Consider the following 26,373-nt stretch of genomic DNA (forward strand, 5'->3'; position numbering starts at 1 on the left):
AGGAAATGCCTTTGACTGGCCTGCTAAACCGGGGGAGGGTGGCTGATGCATCTCAAACCCTCAGTGAGTTAGGGACTTCCGCTACATGCAAAGAGAGGCTCTGGCGCATTGAGCAGACGAGACCAATAGTGGACCCAATGGTCAGGAAGGTGGTTTCTGCATGTGCTGTAGAGGGAAGTGAGGGGCAGGTGTGGCTCATCAACCTGGGAAAGTAGCCCTCTAGGAGAAGGAAAACTCTGGTTTTAAATCTCTGCTGACTTGTGGGAGAAGAAAAGGTAAGGAGCAAATCCGACACAAATCTGGAGTGGGGTCCCTAAGACAGTTGGATGGCACCTAGTAGGCCACTTTCTGGCAACTCCTGCAGCCATGCTGGTGCCAAATGTCTTCCTCTGCTTTCCTTTGGACCCCATCAGCGAGGCTGAGAGGGGGTTTTGTCATCTGGGCAGCCCAGGACCTCCATAGACACTAGAGAGCAGTCGCTTTGGTGCTGCTAATGCAGCGGTTTGACTTCACCCCTGGAGGTGCACTCCATTTTCTCTTGAGACAGATGGATGCCACCCAACACCACCTGAAATAGTTGTCTCATTCTGCCACATGATTAGACCAACCCTTAATACAGGGATAGTGCAGATTCTGGAGCACCCAAGGAAGGCCCATGATGCATTCATCTCTTTACATCTGTCATCCTGTTTCTGACTCTCTGCACAGCATACCTTTCCCTGCAGGAGTGCTAGACATTTGGACAGAGAGCAGATATTAGGATTTTTAGGTAACAAAGTTATCTTGCTATTTTCTGAGTTGATGGAGACAAAGCAAAATTATGATCCAGGAATGGGGAGTGCTGTCCATTGGTTGCATGATTACAGCGTCCTAGACAGATATTCCTGTTAGTATTTCCCCCTCTGGTAAATTATAAATGGTGAGCCCTTCATTCAGGAGTGTGTTGCTTTTATTGTCACATATAATGCACCATGTAAATGGTCCAATGCAAAAATAATATTATAAAATAATCTGTTTAGATCAGGTTGTGAATTACCATGGAATTCTTTTTTAAAAAATGCTTTATTGATTTTAAAAACAAAACAGTCAACAAAAACAATCCAAAATTGATACATATTACAAAAAAAAATTAGATTCATACATAACTAATTCCAACATGACTTCCATTGTGGTTCCTATATTATATTTTTGACCACGCACTTTCCTTTATCTCTCCTAAGTTATTTCAGTTGTATTGGTTTTGTAAAATTCTCTTACTTCATGCAGAAGTCAATTCAGGCCTGCCAAATAATTTGGATTTTTACAATGTTCTTTTAGCTATACTCTGTAAATGCCCCACTCTCTATTAAATATTTGATCTGTATCGTCTCGGAATCTTGCTGTCATTCTTGCTAGCTCTGCATATTCTAACATTTTGGTCTGCCAATCCAATTTGGAAGGAATGGATTCTCCTTTGCATCCTTTTGCAATTAGAGTTCTTGCTGCTGCTATTGCATACATAATAATTCTCCTTAAATTTTTCGGAATTTCATTACTCATTATATCCAGCAGAAAAGCTTCAGGCTTCTTAGGGAAGGAACATTTAAACATTTTCCTAAGCTCATGATATATTGTATCCCAAAATCCCCCTTTTTTGTGGTTCCACCACATGTGGATCATTGTGCCTTCCACCTCCCTGCTTCTCCAACAAATGCTTTACCTGGCTTTATACATTTTGGCCAATTTTACAGGTGTTAGATACCATCAGTAAAGCATTTTCATGAAATTCTCTTTCAAATCATAGCACACAGGGAATTTCAGGTCCTCCCTCCATAACCTTTCCCATGATTCCATTTGGATATTGTAACCAAAATCTCTGGCCTGTTGGACCGTAACTGATTTTACTTCTTCCTCCTTGACCTCCCAGTCAAGGAGAAGTCTGTACATTTTAAGAGAGTGGTTTTTTTGGGTTTTTTGAATTAGATCTTTCTCCAGTCTTGAAAGTTCTGTGGAAAAGCCTTTTCTGTTTGTCTTTTTGGAATGTCTCGTTCATTTGCAACCAATCTGTTAAATGGGTTCGAATTTCTTCCATTTTTTTAAAATTTTAGCCTATTTTCCTTTTCTTCCAATAAGTCTTGGTGAATTGACAATTACCTCTCATGTGTTTTTTTCTTTACCGAGAACGCTTCTGCTGGGGATAGCCTCCATGGCGTTTTTGGCTCTAGTAAGTCCTTATACTTAGCCCACACAATATATAACGATATATACCATATATATATATATATATATATATATATATATATATATATATGCCTAGTATGTGTACCTAGTATGCAGGAGTATAAAATACATGCATTTTGATGGAATTTTGTGCAACTGACACATTTCTGCAAAGAAATAGGAAAGAGCAATGTTGTTTAATTGGAATTCCTCTGGGACAGGATAAAGACAATGTTCTAGATGTATTTATTTTTGTCCTATGCTTCCATTTTATGTTATAGAAAAACGTTGTGAAGCTCATGCCCTTAGAAGAAGCTATTAGAACCATTCAAATAGCTGAGCGGGCTCGTCAGGGCCGACTCCGGGCTACATTTATGAAGCAAATCTATCTGGAAGAAAAGAGAGAGAGGCTAGCCAGGCTTACGGGTGAGAAAGCCCTAGATATAGATGGTGCTGTGTTATTCATTCAGAAGGTAAAATATCTTCTTTTTAATCAGAGATATATTGCTATGAAAATGGAATGCATGTTTAGTTGCCTTTGGAAAAAGAGAATAATCTATATTTAAACTAGTAATCCACAATCTCTTCTAATCCTGGCATGCTTTGTTAATTGACTTGGTTTTTCTGAGATGTTTTTAGAGGGTCTTGGAGAAAGCTCAGGGTTTTTTATGAAAGTTCTGTAAGAAAAAACTTGGAAAGCCTGGATCTGCGATAATCCCTTATTCTGCTGCCAATAGCCTCCTGCTGTCATTACTTCTTCCTGCTCCTCAAATGTGCTACCACCTCCCTTACCAGGGTTGTGTGGCTGTGGAGGCAGCAGCTTCTGGTGAGGTCTTGTGGAACTCCTGCAAGATCTTGCTGGAAGCTGCCACCAGACAACTGTGGTGCTGGAGGGTGACCATAGAATCGTAGGACTCCGCTAGATTGGTAAAGAAAAAGTGTTTTATAAGTGATGTTTATGCATTATGACACTGTGACACCAGATGGCGCTGTGGAGTTCCATTTTTTCCCAACGCGATTTCTCATACAGTGATACCTTGGTTTGCATACGTCTTGGATTACAAACCCAGAAGTGCGTGTCCCGGTTTGCAATCTTTTTTTGGATTACAACCCCCCTTTTTTTCTTTCTTTGGGGGGGATTACAAACAATTTTTGGGGGGAGGCCCCATTGATGAAAGCGCGCCTTGGGTTACAACCTGTTTTGGTTTACAAATGGACCTCCGGAACAGATTATGGCTGTAAACCAAGGTACCACTGTACACAGTTTGCAACACATTTAACTGAAATGCTTCTTTGATGTGTCTAGATCTGGCCATAGAATCTTAGAACTGGAAGAGACCCCCAAGGGTCATCTAGTCCAACCCCCTGCAATCCAGGAATCCTAGCTAAAGAACCCCTGACAGATGGCCAACCAACCTCTGCTTAAAAACCTTCAAGGAAGGAGAATCCACAACCTCCTGAGGGAGACCGTTCCACTGTGGAACAGCTCTTACTGTCAGAAAGTTCTTCCAGATGTTTAGTCGGACTCTCCTTTCTTCTAACGTTGAAGCCATTGGTTTGAGTCCTACCTTCCAGGGCAGGAGAAAGCAAGCTTGCTCCACCTTCCATGTGACAGCCCTTCAGAGATTTGAAGATGGCTATCCTATCTCCTCTCAGGCTCCTCTTTTCCAGGCTAAACATATCCAGCTCCTTCAACTGTTCCTCATAAGGCTTTGCTTCTAGACCCTTGATCATCCTAGGTGCCGTCCTCTGCGCACGTTCCATGCTCCAGAGTATGCTTTGACACACCCAGGCACTATAGTTTTCTGTTTTTCCTGGCTCAGTTGATTGAGCCAGGAGGAACGGGGAAAAACAACAACTCCAAGACAATGGATTCCACAATACTGAAATCTGCTGTGAGGTTTCCAAACAGCTGTTTGGTGAGCTGTTTGTTTCTCTGATAAAAATGGCGTCTTTGGCAGGATAGGGGCACTTACAACAATAGGGAAGAATTGTAAATTGCCAAAAATATTCTGCTCACTTAACCATTTTTAGTAAACAAATATATCAGGTATCTGAAAAGCATAAGAAGTCATGTCACTGAACGCATGAAAGGGATGGTACTTGAAGCCATCAGGATTCATGTCTTCAAATCTTCCTTGTAACCCCCAACTGACTGGGAATATTTCAATTGAAAGCTGAGTTGTCTTTGTTGTTAAATGGAAAATTTGTGATAATATTGAAGGAGTAAGCTTCCTAAGACATTAAATGGCAAACAGATTTTTTATGCCTAGAAGAATGGGCAGCCACAGCCTGTGGAGCACATGCAGCCCCTGAAACAGCTGGAAAGGCCATGGGCTCTTGGTAGAAGAGTGAAAATCATTCTAGTTTTCATTTAAAAATAAAAATCCAACCCTCATATTTGCAGAAAAGGTGTTATGGGAAAATTGTCCAGCAGGGTTCTTGATATCAATCAAAGGAGCATTCGTTTCATATTAGATTATATGACCAGCACATGTTTCTCAACAACACGACTCCATGTAAATATGTATGGGTGATGGGTGATGTTATTTATCCTTGGAGCAGACTCATTCGGGAAAAAATTATTAATTTGAATGTGTCTACCCTGAGTATGAATTAGTTGGATGTTATCCTATGATCATAAAATGCTTTTTGATGAAAGCTTAAGAATTTCCTTCAATTCTTATAGCTGTACATATCCTTTCTTACATTACTTCTGCATTTGAAAAGTATTTTTTGTGAAAAAAGGGTGCAGCTTCAATGATTAAGTCATTTCTTTACATAGCATTCGTGTGTATAGTGTTGTGCAAAATTATTTGAAAAGACAGAGAAATAAAGGGTTAAAATGGGTTAAAAGATAAATCATACAAACTCCAAATGAATTCACAGAATTATCGGACTTCCGGAGGCGGCGCGAAACAGCAATGGCGGTCCTCTTCAGTTGTTGAAGAGGGGCTCCGCGGAAAAGGGTCGTGCGCTGCGGCACAGCGACGACCCGTTTAGGAAAACCACGGGTAGAGTGAGCCCGTGGCCGTGGGATTCGGCGGGCACCAGGAGCGACCTCGGATACGCAGAAGGGACCCCGTAAGGGGCTCCGGAACGTGGAGGGGGTAGCGGTGCTGTGAATCCATCGCTCTTTCCGCGGAAGCGAAGCCGCGCGGCTGCTGCTGATGAGCGCTGACCTTTCTTCTTTGAACATTTGATTGGAAACAACAAACTCGTGAGTAAGAAATTTGAGGCTTTATTTGGACATCAAATTGGTGAATTTCGGCTGAAAGCGGGAGACGCTAAAAAGGAAGTCAGTCTTCCGTCCCTGTTTAAAGTACTGAGCAAAGTTTTTTTAATGCGGAAGCGTTGAAAGGAGTTTAAAAGAAGTTGGAACTTACCCTGCAAGTTTGGATTTGATTGTGAGACTGTGCTATACCTCTCTATATTTTGTGGATTATAAAGTTATAAGCCCCAGCTCACGGGCTGCCTGGATACAAAGTAACATCAGACTGTGGCAACTGTGTATAGAGACATAAAGTTACATTGGGCTACTTTGCAGTTACAAAAAAGGAACTGTTGTTCACACCTTCGCAAAGAACCTTTATCATCTGCAGTTTAAAGTGAATTTAGAGGGTTTCCCCCCCTTATTTTGGATTTTACCATATTTGGGAATTAAATGGTGGAAACTTTTGGGGAGCTCCCCCTGCTGGATTGTGGAAATATAAACCTCTGAGAACTGCTGGTTGTTTTGGAAATCTTTTTGCCTGGATGATTGCTTTTCCCATGGGATTTACAATTTGACCTTGAAACCTAGACAGTTGTGGAATGAGTGTGGCAGGAAAAACAAGGGCTGCCAAGAAAGCAAAACAAACTGAACTATTGCAATCAACTTTGCCTGTGCAGCCACGTAGATCATCTGTTCCAATTGTGACAGGTCTGCAAGAAGGACAATTTAAACAGCCAGTTTTGGAGGATATGGCTGCAGGAGGATTAGACCCTATTTCTAAAGAAATATTGGATCAACTGGCAGCATTAAATAAGAAAGCTGATGAACAAGCGGCTAAATTTGACCAGGTTACAGCAACGATTAATAAGTTGACAGACCAAGTTGCTCAAAACACACAGGCGATAGGAAATTTTGAAAAGACTATATCAGAGAACCGAAAATTAGCTGAGGACGCAAACACGAAAGCAGACCAAAACAAAAAAAGGATTGAGGAATTAAGAGGGGAAGTAAGACCACTGAGTAGACAGGTCACTGAACAACAGGCCTATCTGTCTATGGCGGAGCTGAAAAACCGGGAAAGTAATCTTAGGATTAGAAATATTCCAGAACTAGAAAAGGAAGATTTGGCTGGCTTTTTGACTGCAGAAATATCCAAGTTCTGGGGTTTGGCAGAAGAGAAAGACTTCAAAATCGTCACCGCTTTTAGATTGGGAAGAGTGGCCAAGAAAGATAAACCAAGGGATTGCTTGATCATATTGAGATACAAGCAAGAAAAAGACAACATACTTGGCCTACATTTTAAAAACCCATTGGTGATACAGGGAAAGACAGCAGAAATCTTCAGAGACATACCAAAACAATTGTTGGACTTAAGAACTACATACAAGGATCTGGCAAGATTATTAAGAAACAACACAATCCCTTACAGGTGGGAATTCCCCCAAGGATTATCTTTTAATTTGAAAGGGAAGAAGGTGAGAATCAGAACAGCAGAAGAGCAAGAAAAATTCCTAAACGATCACGGGGAGGACCTTCGAAAAGGGACAGCAGGTACCTGGCCACCCCCCACGCCTGGTACAAAAGATCCACCTCCAGACATAGACGAGAAGGGAGACAACCCCATCGGCTAACAAGCTGATCCAGGATGTCTCTGCAGCTTTTTAGTTGGAATATCCATGGGGCAAATTCCCCTGAAAAAAGGAAAAGGATTTTTCACATTTTGAGGAAAGAACAACTAGACGTCATTTGTCTCCAGGAAACCCATGTGACTAGGCTCCACAGAAGAGTGCTAATAAACAAGCGACTAGGCCAAGAATTTATTTCATCAGCTAAAGAAAAGAAAAGGGGAGTCGTGATATATGCAAAGGAGAGCCTAGCACCAAAATTTGTGTTCAAAGATGAACAAGGAAGAATTTTGGCGATCGAAATACAATCACAAGGAGAAAAATTTTTGATAATTGGAATTTATGCACCAAATGAGGGGAAATCTGAATTTTATGGGAAGCTGCATGAGACAATGCTGGACCATATGGACTATAATAACATCATTCTGATGGGAGATATGAATGGGGTTGTCTCCACACACATGGATAAGTCACAAAATCAAAATGTGACTAAAGATGGCAGACTACCAAAGACTTTTTTTGAACTCACAGACAATATGGACTTGATTGATATCTGGAGGACAAAGAACCCCCTAGGTAGAGAGGGAACATTCTTTTCTGAGGCCCACCTATCCTGGACAAGAATCGACCAAATCTGGATATCTAGAGGACTGGCACCCAAGACCAAAAAAGTAGAGATCTGCCCTAAAACTTGCTCCGACCATAACCCCTTGAAAATGGACTTGAGACTTACACCAGCTGGATCCTTCAGATGGAGAATGAATGATGCATTGTTTAGAGACCAGGAGATAGTGAAGAAGGCCCAAAAGACGATGAAAGACTACTTTGAACTAAATTTGAACACTTCGGTGGAAAAAAAAACAATCTGGGACGCAAGCAAAGCTGTTATGAGAGGGTTTCTGATACAGCAGAATTCTATTAAGAAAAAACTCTGGAACGGTAAAAAGGACAAGATCTTGGAAAGGATAAAAGACGGAGAGAAAAAGTTGAGATTAAATCCAAAATCAAAAGAAGTTTTGAGAGAAATAAAATTCCATCAAGCACAATATGCAAAACTGATAAATCAAGAAGTTGAATGGAAAATCAAACAGATGAAACAAAGATCATTTGAATCGGCAAATAAATGTGGGAAGCTGCTATCATGGCAGCTGAAAAAGAGACAAAAACTGAACTTTGTTACCAATCTAGAGGTTGAAGGAGAATGTATTCAGAAACCAGAGGAAATTAGAAAGTGTTTCCAGAGATATTTTAAAAAATTGTTTTCCCAAGGACCCCAAGTGGAGACTGAAATAAATAAATTTTTAAAAAGCTATGGCCTACAAAAACTAACACAAGACAAACAAACTGACCTGAATTATAAAATAACCCAACAGGAAATCGAAAATGCCATTCAGAACATGCAACTAGGCAAATCCCCGGGCCCAGATGGACTTACCTCCAAATACTATAAGATATTGAAGGAATACTTGACTCAGCCATTGATGGAGGTATGTAATCAAATTATGGAAGGGAAGGGGGCACCAGAATCGTGGAAAGAGGCATTCATCACTTTGATACCAAAATTGGAATCTGAAAAGACTCAACTTAAGAACTACCGTCCCATCTCACTCCTAAACGTGGATTACAAGATTTTTGCTGACATTTTGGCAAATAGATTGAAAAAAGTCTTAAATGGAGTTATTCATAAAGACCAAGCAGGCTTTCTCCCTGGCAGGCATTTGTCAGATAATACTAGGAACATTGTTGACGTTCTGGAACTTCTACAGACAAATTTGAATACAAAAGCAGTTTTGATATTTATAGACGCGGAGAAGGCCTTTGACAATATATCTTGGAAATTTATGAAGAAGAATTTGGAAGGGATGGGAGTGGGAAGGGCGTTCCAAAATGGCATAGATGCAATATATTCAGAACAAAAGGCTAAATTGATAGTAAACAATGTGGTGACAGAAGAGTTTAAAATTGAAAAAGGAACACGACAGGGGTGCCCCCTATCACCCTTGCTATTTATTTCTGTCCTTGAGGTTTTGCTAAATTTGATCAGGAAGGATCAGCAGGTGGAAGGAATACAGGTCGGAGGAAAACAATATAAACTGAAGGCCTTTGCAGATGACTTGGTTTTGACATTACAGGAGCCGGTGTCCAGCACAAAAAGAGTATTGGAATTAATTTCTGAGTTTGGTCGGGTGGCGGGATTCAAGTTAAACAAACAAAAAACTAAGGTTTTAGCAAAAAACTTGACACCTTTAGAAATAGATGGGTTTCAGAAGGAAACAGAACTAAACGTTGTTAATAAAGTGAAATACCTGGGGGTCAACTTGACTGGGAAAAATTTGAATCTGTTTAAAGATAATTATGAAAAATGTTGGTCTGAAATTAAAAAGGATCTAGAAATCTGGTCAAGATTGAAACTTTCCTTGTTGGGAAGAATTGTAGCAGTAAAGATGAATGTATTGCCAAAAATGCTGTTTCTGTTCCAGACCCTACAGATCGTGGACAGAGTGGAATGTTTTGGAAAGTGGCAGAGGGACATTATGAAGTTTGTCTGGCAGGGCAAAAAGCCCCGAATAAAATTTAAAATATTAACAGATGCAAAGGAAAGAGGGGGTTTTGCCCTGCCGGACTTAAGGTTGTATTATGAAGCTGCATCCCTCTGCTGGCTGAAAGATTGGTTTTTGCTAGAAAACACTGATGTCCTAGATCTGGAAGGGTTCAACAATGCTTTTGGGTGGCATGCATATTTGTGGTACGACAAGGTAAAGTCTCATAAGTTGTTTAAAAACCATATTGTAAGGAAATCTCTGTTTTCTGTCTGGACTAAATACAAGGACTTATTTGAAAACAAGACTCCGAGGTGGTTATCACCGATGGAGGCTAAAGCCACAAAAATACTTAATATGGGGGGTGGCTGGGCAAAATACTGTGAAATAATAGAAAGAGTGGGTGACACTTGGAGGTTGCAGAGCTTTGAAAAATTGAAAGGGAAGGTGCGAGACTGGTTTCACTATGCCCAAATTTTAGAGATCTTTAAAAAAGATAAAAAAATTGGTTTCCAGGTGGAAAAATCAAAATTAGAACTAGAATTACTTGAACCTAAGACGAAAGTGCTTTCAAGAATGTACAACTTGCTGCTTAAATGGAATACTCAAGATGAGACAGTCAAATCAGCCATGATAAAATGGGCACAAGATATTGGATACAACATTATGTTTGAGGACTGGGAAAGGTTATGGACCACCGGTATGAAATTTACGGCATGTAGTGCCTTAAAGGAAAATATTATGAAAATGATGTACAGGTGGTACATGACCCCAGTCAAACTTGCAAAGATATACCATTTGTCTGATAATAAATGTTGGAAATGTAAGGAGGCTGAAGGAACTTTTTACCACCTCTGGTGGACATGCCCGAGGGTGAAGGCCTTCTGGGAAATGATTTATAACGAGTTGAAAAAGGTATTTAAGTATACCTTTCAGAAGAAACCAGAGGCCTTCCTCTTGGGCATTGTGGGCCAGAGGATACCTAAGAAAGACAGAACCTTCTTTCTATATGCAACGACTGCAGCAAGAATTCTCATAGCTAAATACTGGAAGGCACAGGAGCTACCCACACTGGAAGAATGGCACACACAACTGATGGACTATATGCAACTAGCCGAAATGACTGGCAGAATCCGAGACCTGGGAGAAGAGGCTGCGGAAGAGGATTGGAAAAAATTTAAGGACTATTTACAAAAACATTATAAGATATATGAATGTTAAAAATTTGCTAAGGTTTGAGGTAAATATGCTTCAGTATTGAAATTCGGAGTTGATAGAAACAAAGTTAATGATTGAGAAAAGTTTTAATTTCAGAGTGAATAATTAGATGAAAATACAAAAACACAGGAAACAAGGTATTAATTTGCTGTTTATATTTATTATAAAGAATGCAGGGTTGGAGGAGATGGGGAAGTCCAGTGGATGATGAAAAAAAAAAAAAAAGACTTCGAAAAATGAATTTTTTCTTGTTTAATTTCTTTTTCTTTCTGTAAAACCGCTTTTGTTGTGTTATTGATGATGGATTTAGATTCTGGAAAAAAGCAATAAAAAATATATAAAAAAAAAAAAAACAAATGAATTCACAGAATTATCACCTCCAAATTACACTACAAACAAAGCAGGAAAGATTAAGACCCAATGCCAAAACCCCCAGATGGTAACTGTTAATGATACATTGCTAGATTTGGAGTCTGTTTTTTCCTTCCTCTATTTGTTTTTCCCCTTGCTGCTGTGCAGGAAGTTGTAAAAAGGGCAATTAATCTCATTAGGTTTGTATTCCAAATTCAGCTTTGGCGTGGATATGCCCAGTGGAAGAAAAGTTTGAAACTCAGAGAAGAAGAAATGGTATTTCTGGGGATGGTGAGTCTTCATTTACCTTTCCTTCCAGTTTGCCATTTTAAATAATTCCAGATTTTAGATGCTATCAAATGGGTGTTCTAAAACTCTGTGTAATAATAATAATAATAATAATAATAATAATTTTTTATTTATACCCCGCCCTCCCCAGCCAAGGCCGGGCTCAGAGCGGCTTACAAGCAATAATAAAAACAAGATGAATGATTACAACTTAAAAACAAAAATAAAATACAACATTAAAATAATGGAACATTAAAATATTAAAATGTAGCCTCATCGCAGGAGGAGAAGGAATAGAAAAAAGAAAGAGAGGGAGGGAGGGAATCAAACTGGCTCCAAGCCAAAGGCCAGGCGGAACAACTCTGTCTTACAGGCCCTGCGGAAAGAAATCAGATCCTGCAGGGCCCTGGTCTCATGAGACAGAGCGTTCCACCAGGCCGGAGCCAGTGTTGAAAAGGCGCTGGCTCTGGTTGAAGCCAATCTAACCTCCTAAGGGCCCGGGACCACTAGGGTGTTGCTATTTATGGACTTTGAGGCTCTCCGTGGGGCATACCAGGAAAGGTATAAAGGTTATAAAGGTTACCTGCTAACAAGAATAAATGTCTGCATCAAAACAGTCCCCAGTTGTCATTACGAATACTGTATCCTGTATACCTAACCAAAATAAGAACAGAAAAGTGATAATTTGGGACAGGGGCAGAGGTGAATGTAGTACAGTGGTGCCTCGCAAGACGAAATTAATTCGTTCCGCAAGTTTTTTCTTCTTGCGAGTTTTTCGTCTTGCGAAGCACGGTTTCCCATAGGAATGCATTGAAAATCAATTAATGCGTTCCTATGGAGACCGCTTGCCAGGCTGGCAGTGCGGAGAAGCATTCTGAATGTTGGCGGTGGGAAGGAAAACCCTCCTCCCACCGCAAGTCTTCAGGGCAGCCATCCGAAGGCTGGCGCGGGGAGAAGGTCTCTCCGCCCCACCACCAGCCTTCGGAGGAGCCTTCCGAAGGCTGGCGGTGGGGCGGAGAGACCTCCTCCCGCCGCCAGCCTTCGGAGCAGCCTTCCGAAGGCTGGCGGCGGGAGGAGGTCTCTCCGCCCCACCGCCAGCCTTCGAAGCAGCCTTCCGAAGCCTGGCGGTGGGAGGAGGTCTCTCCGCCCCACCGCCAGCCTTCGGAGGAGCCTTCCGAAGCCTGGCGGCGGGAGGAGGTCTCTCCGCCCCACCGCCAGCCTTCGGAGGAGGTCCGAGGACAGTGGGGAAGACGCGCTGCGCTTCCCCACTCTCCCGGAGATTTCCCTATGGGCTTTCGTCTTGCGAAGGAAGCCCATAGGGAAATTCGTTTTGTGAAGCGCCTCCAAAACGGAAAACCCTTTCGTCTAGCGGGTTTTCCGTCTTGCGAGGCGTTTGTCTTGCGGGGCACCACTGTATATCGCTACTGCCACTAAGTGGCAAATGAGGAGAGAAGTGTGGGGTGGTCAGCTGCACTTCTGCCCCTTAAGTCATCACCTAGCATTGATGATAGTGTAGCTTCTCTCCCACACCAGTACTGAATATGACTCTTTTAAGTGAATAAATATTATAAGTACCTTTAATATCTGCGCAAGTGCACAGTCCTTGCTATGTTTTGCCGGTCTTTCTGTCACTTCCGGAGGTAGCAGTCAGGAAGGATTCCCATAGCGCTTAGTAGAACCCACACTTTGTTGCCCCAGGGCAGAAACATCTTGCATCTCAGGGGAAGGGACTGCTCATTCCCCACACTTCATTTATTTCTTAACCATGGTATACCACTTGTTGTAGCAGAAAACATCACAGTGGAATTTTAAAAAGGTAAAACAATAAAATTATCTCTAAAAAATTTACAGCCATAATTTAAAATGTACAAAAGTTAAAACTGCAATAGAATGGACTAAAACAGATTAAAGCTGTTTGGCAGGGGCCAAAAAGAACACAGCAAAGTCACTGGCCTGATACCAATAGTGTACGCCTAGTGCATATGAAGCAAGGAGAGCGAGGAAAGAAGAGAAGAAGAAGAGTTTGGATTTGGATTTGATATCCCGCTTTATCACTACCCGAAGGAGTCTCAAAGCAGCTCACAATCTCCTTTCCCTTCCTGCCCCACAACAAACACTCTGTGAGGTGAGTGGGGCTCAGAGACTTCAAAGAAGTGTGACTGGCCCAAGGTCACCCAGCAGCTGCAGGTGGAGGAGTGAGGAATCAAACTCGGTTCACCAGATTACGAGTCCACCGCTCTTAACCACTACACCACACTGGCTCCTATTGAACCCCATAGGAATCCTTGCATGGGTACTTCTCCCATACTCTATACCTACAGAAATGAGGTTAAGAATAAAAATTAGAAGCAGGCTTTAATTTGCTATTTATTCCAAACCAATCTTGCAAATGACATTGATGTGACTGAGGAGCATATCAAAAGTTGGATCACTGGTACTTATCATAGTCATACCCCCCTGCCACCCACTAGAAATGATCTGGATATTGTTGTTGTTAATAAATAACAATAATAAATATTATTATTATCACTGCCCACCATTTAAAGAAAGCTTCCTCTGCCTAATGGGTTTCTGTATATTTAATAGAAGAAAAATATTCAAAAAGTGGCAAAAAAATACTCTCTAAATGTGTGAGAAAGAAAGATACTTACCGTTAACATAATTTCTATCAACAGTGTCCCACTACCCACTGCCCATCCATATGTAATTGCAAGGAACCAGGGTGGGAAAAGGAAGATGGCTCCTTTAAACCATAGGCAGAAGGTAGAAGAATGTTGTTATACCCTGCCCATCAGGCTGGGTTTCCCCAGCCACTCTGGACAACTTATATCATATCTAAAAACATAATAAAAATATCAAGCATTAAAAACCTCCTGATACAGGGCTGCTTTCCGATGTCCTCTGAAAGTTGTCTAATTCTTTATCTCCTTGACATCTGAAGGGAGGGCGTTCCACAGGGAGGGCACCACTGCCAAGAAGGCCCTCTGATGGACCAGGGAAATGGACACTAGTCTAGATATGTTAGATTTAAATCACTTACTGTCTTGCCAGTCAATTAATATCCAGTAAACAGAGTAGGGGTGGGATTAATTCAGAATAAAAATGGCCTTTTCTTTTGTTATTCATAAGTCTTGGTTGTGATCCTCTTTAAGTTTATGTTCTATTCCATGAACCGTTGGGGAACCTGGTAGGTCTCATACACGTTCATGTTGGTGTTCCTGTGGGGTGGGGCAGCAGGTAGAGGTCAAGACCCCTTAGATATATGATTGTACCAGCATATTTTTTATTATTATTATAAAATTATTTGCAGGGCTTGCTTTTCTTACGCTTTCAGAGTTACATGAATTGCACATGGTCCTCTGTTGTTTTAAACTTATCCTCAAACAAATGCTGACATGTCTAGTAAGAATGACTAATTTTTCCTATGGGGGAGGAAGATATTCTCATCTGGGTTGCTTCTCCCGCTCTAGGAGGCTGGGCTATACAAATCAGACCATTGTTATTCCTTGTGTGGGAGAGAGCTCCCCCCACAGTTTTTCTGTCCTTGCTGCTCCAGGAGTCAGGGTCAAACTATGTCCTCACCTTCCCCATTTCTTAATCTAGTTTTCCTCCATCTCTCACTTTTCTTTTCTTTTCTTTTCTTTTCTTTTCTTTTCTTTTCTTTTCTTTTCTTTTCTTTTCTTTTCTTTTCTTTCTTCTCTCTGCCTTTCTCCCTTGTTAAAAGCCTGCATGGCTTTCTTGCTGGCATAATGAAGGAGCCATTTCCAGCCAGCCCAAGACCTTCAACACTCAAGAGCAGCCCTCAGCATGTAGGAGGGCCTTATTCCTTGCCAGTGGAGAGGAGAGACAAGTTTTGGATGGGTGATGTTAGTTGCATGCAGGTCAGATATTTTGCTGTTAGCTCATGTACATGGAAACATGATTTCCTGTCTGCCTTGTGTGACATGCAGGCAGTCTTACAGTGGCTGCCCAGAAAAGATGCAACAATCCAAGTGCTGTTTCAAGTCCAGGAAAAAGTCAGACAAGCTCTTCTTGACTAACACAGCCATGGATGGCATTATACAAATACTATTTTCTTAATCACTTTTAGAATGTACTTAAATGCAGCTTTTTCATGTGAAAGGACATAATTTGACCATCAAAAACTTTTCCTCTCTGTCTCTTTTAATGTGTATCTTACATATATTTATTTAATTACATGGCTTGAATAATGTATTTTATTTCCTCTTGTGCTTCAGCTAGTTAGAAAAGTAAATCTCTCCATAGAATGGCTCTCATTATAAATAATATAAACTGTGGTCAAAGAAATAATTAGATTCCTTATAGCAAAACTTCAAGCTCTATAAATAAGTAGAGCGTGAATATTCTTCAGCTCCTGCAAACGGGAAAATAAGATAGCTCAGGGGTGTCAGATGTCTGTTTCATTAAGCAAATCTGAAAATGCCATTTTGGCTTTATTTATTTTCTGCAGTTATTCTCCGGAGTTCCTTGTTGTGTTACTGATCTCATTAATCCAAACTTTGACTACTTTACATCCTTTTTATACTCTAAAATAACTGTTGTTTATATATCTGCTGGTTTTTCATTTCACAAAAAAAGTAGGATGCTACCTATAAAAAAAAACTTATGTCAAATAAACTGGCCCAGGACCTTTGGAATCCAGAGGACATAGAGGAATGAAATTCTGGGGAAACCTGTTCCTTAAAGAAAGAGGAGGAGGAGATTCTAGATTCACATTCCAAATTTAGGAATCTTCTTGTCCCCAAGCTGCACCATGTTCAGGTGTGACAGCCAACCCCAGTCCTGTGCCCCTTTGCTCTGTATAGCTTAGCAGCACAAGCCTGGAAAAGAAGAAAAAGTTATATTTTACAAAGATAGAGCACTATAAGACTTCTGATGCAGGCTGGCAAAGTGTTTCTTGTTGGTGTTAAACTGCAACACTTTGCGGGAATTGGGGTTGGGTGTGTGTGAAATTAGATTTTTAAAACTCCCATGGAGACAAGGCAGTTTTTGAGAGGGAGGAAGTGGGAAAGGGCACCTTTTTACTTTTCAGGAGATAAGCAATCGCTAGGCATACAAGAAATATGGTTTTGTACTAGTGATATAGTGAAAGCAGCTTAAAAGATACAAAATTGGTAAAAGACATTCCACTAGTTCTAAATTATGCATTTTTCAAAAGTGAACAAGAGGCTGCCACCATGCAAAAAAAAGGAGCCCTATCTATCAAAGGGGTAACACCTTTGGAATTGTGTGCATTTCCTCATTGGGATACCCATGTGGCCAGAGGCATAGCTAGGCTCCCATGTGCCCTTGGCCAAGAGCTGTTTCAGCACCTGCCTTGTCCCTTGCATTCCTCTGCCAAGGCACCCAGAGCAGCGGAGTGGCCCAGGGAGTGCACAGGCAGGCAGGCAGGCTCCGAACCAGAGTGGAGAGGGGCAGTTTTTGTGCCTCCCTGGGCCTGCGCCTTTGGCAGGAGCCAAGCTGCCCAACCTCTAGGTACGCTCCTGCGTGTGGCAGGCCTGCGTGTGGCATGCACTATTTTAGTAATCTCCCTTGAATGAGGGGATTACATTAGTAAAAGAGGTTTAACAGCATAACCCGAGCACACCTAGAACTGCTATCAAGAAAGCAGCTATTTCATTGCAACATTAGTGAATTTAGCAAGAACTCTTATTGTCATGTTACATTGGTAAAATATTTCTTTATTGCATTATTGAGCATCCTACATTCAGAACTGTTGCTCTGAGTTAATTATCAGCCAACCTGCAGATTCCTAGGGCCAACACCAGAGTTTATTTTTCAGGTGAATCGAAACTGTGATCATCATGCATGAAATTCAACGAATTCCCATTTTTAAAACTGAAAATAAGGAGTTTTTTCGAGAACAAAGCACACTTTGTGACTGATGGGCTGGAATGGTTTGTTTCATGGACTAATGTCCACTTTTGCCTTATCAATTTAAACAACAGTTTAAGACAAAGCTCATCAAACATTAGATAAGCATTTTAAGTTAATGGGCCATATAGTCCTATCATTTGACAAACACAAGAAGTGCCTATTGCAGCCTATTTTTACAGAAACATCAATTATTAATAGGCATATTATTGCTGACAGAGGACCCAGCTAAATATGTGAATTTCGTTATCCTGTTTTGGGTCATTAACTGTAGGAAGCTTGTAAACATAATGGTTTCTATTCACATAGGAAACCTTCATTAAGATGTATTATTCTACTGCTGATATGACCATCACATACTACTAAATATGCAGCCTGCATCTAATACGTATAAATTTATTTTTAAATGAGTAACTGCTGATAGGGTGAGTTAACAAATTTGAAATTTGCACAACCAGGAAAAAGCTTGAACATAACAATATGAGGCAATTCTAAAGGAAAAGCATAGGTGCAATACCTCCCAGGTTTAGGAAATCTACATAATGGGTAGAGTGTAAAAGGATCAAGTGTTTGCTTTGGTTTGAATACCCACAACAGCTTACGCACAGATTTTAGTAGGCATTCTGAAGCTTGGGGCACAATTGAAAATGGCACAATGAAAGCAGGTTATTAAGAAGAAGATGAAGAATTCAGTTCTAGGATTTCAAAAAGCCAATTTCATTTCACGTGGTACTTACAAATTCACTCATGCATCAAAATACATGGGAAAAGGCTAAGTTAAGGTGCCTACTTAAGCTTCCATGTCATGTAAGAGGGAAACACATTCTGCTGCCTCACATACTGTGCTCACTTCTAGTTTGGCCTCCACACTTCCATTTGATGCCTCAGCCACAGTCTTCTTACTCTGTTGAACGGGAGCCACACTGATCAGTAGTAAAAAAAATAAAAATTTGTAAGATACTGTATTTTTTGCTCTATAAGACTCACTTTTTCCCTCCTAAAAAGTAAGGGGAAATGTGTGCGCGTCTTATGGAGCAAATGCAGGCTGCACAGCTATCCCAGAAGCCAGAACAGCAAGAGGGATTGCTGCTTTCGCTGCGCAGCGATCCCTCTTGTTGTTCTGGCTTCTGAGATTCAGAATATGTTTTTTCTTGTTTTCCTCCTCCAAAAACTAGGTGCGTCTTATGGTCTGGTGCGTCTTATAGAGTGAAAAATACGGTACTTTTAAAATCTAAGCCTTAAATTCTGACATTCAAAGGCAGGGAGGTGTCAATAGGAACAGGTATCTCCAAGAACCTTGTTTAGAACCGTGGCAATAGAAGCTCAAAATTCATGCTTCAATTTAGGGAAGGTACCAACAAGTTCAAAAGAATGCCAGGGCGCTTCATAAACTATGTCTAAGGAACTATATAAGGCAACAATTTTTTCTTCAGAAAAGTGAATTCTTGTGTAAGTCAGGAGAATGGAAAGGAGCACAATTCTGGCAAAACTAATAGAAGTGGAGCAGAAATTGAGGAGCATATTACAAATGCATGGAGACTAGGGAACTGAGTGAAAAAGTGATAAGAGAAGTTATTGGACTTACCAGTGAATTAAAATCGATGTCACTAGGCCCAGAGAGCACCCATCCCAGAGTTCCAATAGGAATCAAAGGTGAAACTACTGGTTGTCTAACAAAAGCAAGCAACTTGTTAAATTGACTTATGTTTTAGAGGATTTTAAAATAGCCAATGTAACGTAAATGTTTTTTAAAATATCAAGAGGCAGATACGGACAATGACAGGGCAGTTAGTTTATTGTCCTAGGGAAATTGGTAGTAAACATTATTAAATTTATCAAACATACAATAAAACATTTCTTTCTGAGTAAGGATCAGCATCACTTTTGCAAAGGAAAATCCTGCCTCAAATTTAAGTCCTTTGAGAGTATCAGCAACCACGTGGATCCAGTAGACATATTTAGACTTTTAAAAAACTTGTAACAAACTGAAAGGTTCCTGAACAAATTAACAGTATATACCAGTAATTTGAGGATAGTCTCATGGATTGCTAACCTGTCAAAGAATAGGAAGCAGCAAGAATAATGGAGAGATGGGATCTCCTTAGCAGAGAAATGGCTGCATTTATTGATGACTTCCAATTATTCTGGATACTGCAAATTTAAATTGGTTTTAAATAGCTCCCATAGCATTGCTCCAAATTGAGCAAATGGACAACTGAACACAGTACTAGAAAGCAACAGCAGAAGATTATTAGCTTCAGGCATTGCTGTCAACTTTGGGAGCATGTTGGGCTAGATGGACTAGGCATGGGACAATTATTCCAAGCAGTGGCAACTGAATATGCAAGCCCCCCCCCCTTTGAATGACTGGCAGTGGATTCAGGAGGAGCAAAACATAGCACCGTTCTGCTGTGGTCCCTAAACTAGTCATCCATCTTCCTTCCCTAAGGCAAAAACTGCCCTTGGAGGGGGAAGCAGCTAGGAAGAGATGGTGACAGTGCTCTGAAGTTATTGTGATGCCAGATTATTTAGAGTTTTTTGTCCCAAGTGCCTTTTCAACTATAGTTCCTGTCACCAAAGTTCCCACTTGTGTGTATGACATGAGGCCATCCTCCCTATCATCTGTTATGGGATTTAGATTTGAGTGCAGCAGATTTCGTTGAAATCCTGTGCTCTGCTGTGGTAGGGACAGTGCAGAAGTTGATTCTTGGGCACTGAGTGGAAGGGTGTTGATGCTTTACCTCACCTCTTTTGGGAATGTAATTTTAGTTGGTATGGTGGCTGGGAGTGAAATCTGAGCGAGTTTAATACTCAGACTAAGGCTGCTCCTCCCCCAGGAAGTCCAGATAGGTCAGCAGAGGCTACATGGAACCAGTGCAGAACTCTGGCTAGTGTGAAGTTGAGCACAGGATTCAACTATTAATTTTTCCAAAACATCTACAGTCACAGTAGTAGGTAAAAATGAACATCTTTTCTTGAAATGTTGTAATAAAAGCAGCAAGAAGGCTGAGCTTTTGCTCCCTATGCTGCTTTACTTTTTCTTAGATGAAGCTATTAAAATAATGGGAAACATCTATAGTATTTTTTTATTAAAGCATTTTACTCTCTTAATTTTTATTTTATCCATTTTACCACAGTTCTCCCCCCTCAGGGGAAGTGGATTTTCTCACAGTCTCTTACCAGCTGCAAGAAAATGCCAGGAAGCAACTGACTAAACAGTGCTCATAAAATTTAAGTGAACAAATTAGAAACAATACTTCACTAATTAAACAGAACCAATGGGAAGTGCAAACATTGGGAAATTCAATTTAAAAATCCTAGGCACCCTTCTGACACGGATAAACATTGCATTTGTTAAACAGCAGTCTTCTTACCCGCCTTTATGAAGCGTCCCATGACCCAACACTTAAAGCATTTTTCTACAGTATTGCTAATTGACAATGAAACATTCATAGTAATCCACTGTGTACATTTAGGGATTTTGTCTGTTTTATTTTTAAAGAAGCAGGTCTTTCCTGATGTTGAGAAAATTAAGACTGGGAATAAATTGATCCAGCAGCATTTACTATGCATCCTTAGATGTATAGTACAGGCAGTTTACTACTGTTTTAATTTGGAAACTTGATACTGGACTCCTTTCAGTCAGTGCTGTATCAACCAGTTGTAGTTCCAAACATCTCGGTGAAACTGATAGTAAAAATATCGGTAGGAGTGGTTCAAGGATGGGGAACCGTGTCTTTTATGGTGATAATTGGTTGAAGTACCCTTTACTCACGAGAAACGCTGCATCCATTTATGGAATGAAAATGTGACGATCATATTCTTATTCTGCACACTAATCAGACAATCTTCCATAGCAATCTGATGACTTCAAGTGCTTACGGTGCTATCATAGGCTATGAGAAACAATATCTGTTTAAAGTAAAAAATGTGATAGATGGTCCCACTCATAGCATAGTATTGAGAAAGGAAATGCTGTGTGGCAGCTTATCCACTCTCTGCAGCTGATCATCTGCAACTCTCTTGAGCTGAGTTAGCCATTGATCCATCTAGCTCAGCAGTGGCAGCTCTCAAAAGTCACAGGCGCACTTTCCGCTGTGGTAGAACCCGCAAAGCATGCCTTCCTTCCACCACTCAGCAAAGAACATGGCTTGATTTACCACTGAGCCGTGCCATATAACTGATATCAATGTGGTTCACGCATTCAGGCATTTCTTATCTAGCACTTGCCAGTGTCACATGAGTGAGTGATGTAGGCTATGAACTCATCCTAATCCAGATGCTAAAGATGAAAGGAGAAGTAGAATGAAGGAAATGGGCTATTATCCAAAACAATACACATAAGTGAACTTATTAAGACAAACTGGGAAATAACATTTGATTGTGAAAGAACTTGAAATAATTGCCTCTGATATTAGTACAGTGGTACCTTGGTTTACGAACTTAATCCATTCCGGAAGTCCATTCTTAACTGGAACAGTTCTTAAACCAAGGCTTGCTTTCCCTAATGAGGCCTCCTGCCACTGGTGCCCTTCCACCATTCGGCTTCCGTTCTTAGACCGAGGTAACATTCGTAGACCGAGGTAAACTTCCGGTTTTGCAGAAGTTCGTAACCTGAATCATTCGTAAACAGGGCTGTTTGTAAACGGAGGTACCACTGTACCAAAATAACACAGTTAACAAAACCAGGAATACAACATGGGACTGATTTTGATGTTTATTCCTGCTTCTTTTTTAGATTCCACCTCCTCATTTCCAAAAACCTAGCATTTCAATACTGCGTGCCCAGAAGGTGGATAATATAAGATGTGAACTTCAGGAGAAACATGAATTAGACTTCCAGAAAGCTCTAGTAAGCATCAAAGAGCGTGTGAAAGAAATTGAAGGTCCTGACATCAAAGAGAGCCTCCAGGACCAGATCCGCCAGTGGTTCATTGAATGCCGGTGAGGAACTAGCAGATTTATATATATTACCACAACAACTACACTTGTCATTTTATCTAATCCCATTGGAACTGCTTTTGTGCATTTAACAGTTTTGGAGAAACACTTGTTATTCACTTGTAGGTTATTAGGCCATCTCATTTCTTTGCGTCATCGTTACTTCATGAGCCTAGAGTTGCTCACGTTGTAGGAACTCTGGTTCAGAAATCTACAGCAGCAGATTGCTTTTTTGCTTTTGCACATGTGGATCTACACTCCCTGCTTCCCTGCATAAAGGGGGATTTGGTGCAATCATCGTTTCCTAGCCCCCCCCCCACTTGCTTGTTTACAGGTTTCTAGTACTACTACACTGGGTCCCTCCTTGCTGTCCATCCTCTAGCAGGTGAAGGCCGCCTTGTTCCAACAGGCTTTAGGGAACTGGCTGCTTTTGATTAAATGGTTGGTGCTGTGCTTGTTTGTATTGTAATTGTTGGTATGTTTAAACAGATTTAATTGTACTTTAATGATTGGTTTTTCTATATTTGTAGCAGTTCTTGTTTTCATCTGTAAGCTGCCTCGAGTCCTCTCAGGGAAAAATATGGGGTATAAATCAATATAAATACAGTCCTACCTTGGTTTTCAAACGCCTAGTTTTCGAACGTTTTGGCTCCCGAACACCGCAAACCCGGAAATGACTGTTCCTGTTTGCGAACTATTTTTGGAAGTTGAATGTCTGACACGACTTACGCGGCTTCTGGTTGAGTGCAGGAAGCTCCTGCAGCCAATCGGAAGCCACGCCTTGGTTTTTGATCGTTTTCGAATGTCGAACGGACTTCCGGAACGGATTCTGTTCGAGAACCAAGGTACGACTGTATAACAATACTTACTGTACAAAGATATAGTCTCCACCCACTTTCACTCCACCGGTCTTTTGCCTCTCCACCCACATTGGCTAAAAGAAAGTTTGTCCCCGCCCCCCTGCTTTTTGTGCTGAATGCAACACCGTGTTAGGGATTCTGAACTGCAGTCTGAATCTCAGCTGCAGAAGTTACTATGATTAATTCTTCAAAATAGGTCAGTCTTCACCGGTTCTGAACAGTTAAGCATTAAGATGCTCCCATTGTAGTTAAAGCAACCCAAAGTTCTGTAGAATGTCAGGATTTAGATATATCTGAAGGAGAATCAAAGCATTAATCAAGTAAACACTGGGCCTTTTGGAGAGCGACTCAGCCAGATTCACAATCAAGGCCTTAACCCATCCTGTGGCCTCTGGCTAGAACACATTAGTCTGAATTTCATGGAGGATTTATGTGTTTCTGAAGTGCCCTGGGGAACTCTAAATTGGCATTCCTGACCTAATAACAGAAGATCTAAGTAATAGTAGCTTTCATGTACATACTATGCATTATTCTGACAAATGTAGATTAATTTTTTAGATGGAGAAGAAAGAAATGCCCTTTCAGACTAGGTTTAAATGGATGGCGGGCCAAGTGCAATGTCAACAAGCTTTCAGAGGTTTGTGGAAAGCAGGAGTCAGATGGGGAGAGGAAGTGGAGGATGGAGACAAAAGAATGTTTTCCATAATAAAAGATAAAATAATAGTGCTTGTGTGCTGATGTGAATTCTGTATTTCTTTTCACCATACTTGTACATTCTTGTGTGCAAAGATAAATTGTATAAGTGCTTGATATTATCTGATTCAATCAATCCATAGTTCAGAGAGTTTAGTAATGTTTTCTTTTACCAAGTATTCGTTTTGTCTAGGAAATAAGCCCTTCTTCCTACTATAGCTTCACACTTGTGCAATTAAATCAAGTTTACTGTCTTTTTTCTTGTAGTGGTAATAAGATATTTTTTAAAGCATGTAGCTTTGAGCTTTTTCTTTTGTATTTTCCCCTTCCCAATCCCACATCCCTCTCAAAGTATTTTTACCCTTCCCCTATAATTTCCCCCCTTATCCTTTCATACTTCATTGTGCCTTATTCTTCATTCCACCCTGCAATGACCAGTTTCTTTCATCTCCTCTCTGGCTGTTGTGCATTCACTTCTTCCCTCTGTAAGAGCTTTCCTCTATTACCATCTTAATTTCTAATCCTCCTTGTCATTACTTGCCACGTTTTCTCTCCCTTTTCTCCTTCTCCTCCTCTTCCCTCTCCTTTTATCTCACTTTCTAATTTCCCTCAATACCTCCTCTGGCTCTTTCAGAGAAGGGAAAACTTTCACTTCTTTCCCCTCCCCTCCCCTCCATGATATCTTGGCACCTTTACCCACCAAAGAAGGAATTCTTGGTTCAGGAATTGGTCCAACCCAGAGCTATGGCATAGCTTGGAGGTAGAGGCAGATAAGTGAAGAGGAAAACTAGGCAGTGCTTGAGAAACCCCTGTTCTAGGGAGCATTCTTAGTTCATGTGGCGTGGCTATGAAGCCCAGTGGGCCTGGTATCAGCAGTCATAATATTGAAGCACTTGCCAAACCTCCAGACTGAGAGTGACCCCCCACTTGACTGAGAAACAAAGGAAAAGACTGTAGAACTGTAGAGTTGGAAGGGATTCTGAGGGTCATCTAGTCCAGCTCCCAGAAATGCAGGACTCTCAACCAAGGCACCCACGACAGAAGGCCACCCAACCTCTGCTTAAAAACCTCCAAGGAAGGAGAGTCCACAACCTCTTGTGGGAGCCTGTTCCACTGCTGAACAGCTCTTACTGTTAGAAAGTTCTTCTTGATGTTTCGTCGGAATCTCCTTTCTTGTAATTTGAAGCCATTGGTTTGGGTCCTGGCCTCCAGAGCAGGAGAAAACAAGATTGCTGTTCAGATATTTGAAAATGACTGTCATACCTCCTCTCAATATCCTCTTACCTTTCCCGCCCCGACCTGGCCACAGTGATCCATGCGACGGTCACCTCCAGGCTTGACTACTGTAAATCGCTCTACGCGGGGCTGCCCTTGAAGCTGTCCCAGAAACTCCAGCGGGTGCAGAATGCTGCAGCGAGGCTCCTCACAGGGTCTCTGCCACGGGAGCATATTCACCCAGTGCTTTTCAAACTGCACTGGCTCCCGGCGGAGTACAGGGTCAGGTTCAAGGTGCTGCTTTTGACCTTTCAAGCCCTTCACGGCCTAGGACCCTCGTACCTATGGGACCGCCTCTCCCGGTATGCCCCACGGAGAGCCTCAAGGTCCATAAATAGCAACACCCTAGTGGTCCCAGGCCCTAAGGAAGTTAGATTGGCTTCAACCAGAGCCAGGGCCTTTTCAACACTGGCTCCGGCCTGGTGGAACGCTCTGCCTCATGAGACCAGGGCCCTGCAGGATCTGATTTCTTTCCGCAGGGCCTGTAAGACAGAGTTGTTCTGCCTGGCCTTTGGCTTGGAGCCAATTTGATTCCCTCCCTCCCTCTCTTTCTTTTTTCCTTTCCTTCTTCTCCTGCAATGAGGCTACATTTTAATATTTTAATGTTTCCATATTTTAATGTTGTATTTTAATTTTGTTTTTAAGTTGTAATCATTCAATTTGTTTTTATTATTGCTTGTAAGCTGCTCTGAGCCTGGCCTTGGCTGGGGAGGGCGGGGTATAAATAAAAATTATTATTATTATTATTATTATTATTATTATTATTATTATTATTCAGAATAAACACATCCAACTCCCTCAACCATTCCTCATAAGGCTTGATTTCCATATCCTTGATCTTCTTGGTTGCCTTCCTCTGCATGTGTTCCAGCTTGTCAATATCCTCCTTAAATTGTGTCGCCCAGAACTGGACATAGTATTCCAGGTGTGGTCTGACCAAGGCAGAATAGAGTGGTACTATTACTTCCCTTGATTTAGACACTAGACTTTTCTTCATACAGCCTAGAATACCATTAGCTTTTGCTGCTGCATCACACTGTTGACTCACCTTAAGCCTGTGATCTACTAAGACTCCAAGATCCTTTTCACATGTACTACTGGAAATCCAGGTGTCCCCCATCTTATATTTGTGCAGCTGGTTCTTCCTGCCTAAGTGTGGAACCTTACATTTGTCCCAATTGAAATTCATTTTGTTAGTTTTCATTTTGTCCCTCCTCAGATATATCCTGCTTGGTCTCCTTGCAGTCCATACATTTCAGATGGGTACAGCTGCA

At 41.2% G+C, this 26,373-nt stretch overlaps 1 protein-coding gene across 1 annotated transcript in view; it reads left to right on the forward strand.

The window, feature by feature from the left end:
- Window positions 1-26,373, forward strand: part of IQCA1 (IQ motif containing with AAA domain 1) — a 95,371-nt gene that overhangs the window by 3,770 nt on the left and 65,228 nt on the right. The window contains exons 4-6 of the mRNA XM_053362799.1: window positions 2,481-2,672; window positions 11,367-11,438; window positions 22,069-22,274. Coding sequence (XP_053218774.1) covers window positions 2,481-2,672; window positions 11,367-11,438; window positions 22,069-22,274 — 470 coding nt within the window. The remainder of the gene's footprint in view (window positions 1-2,480; window positions 2,673-11,366; window positions 11,439-22,068; window positions 22,275-26,373) is intronic.

Source organism: Podarcis raffonei, chromosome 1 (genome assembly GCF_027172205.1).
Source record: "Podarcis raffonei isolate rPodRaf1 chromosome 1, rPodRaf1.pri, whole genome shotgun sequence".
Classification (NCBI taxonomy): domain Eukaryota; kingdom Metazoa; phylum Chordata; class Lepidosauria; order Squamata; family Lacertidae; genus Podarcis; species Podarcis raffonei.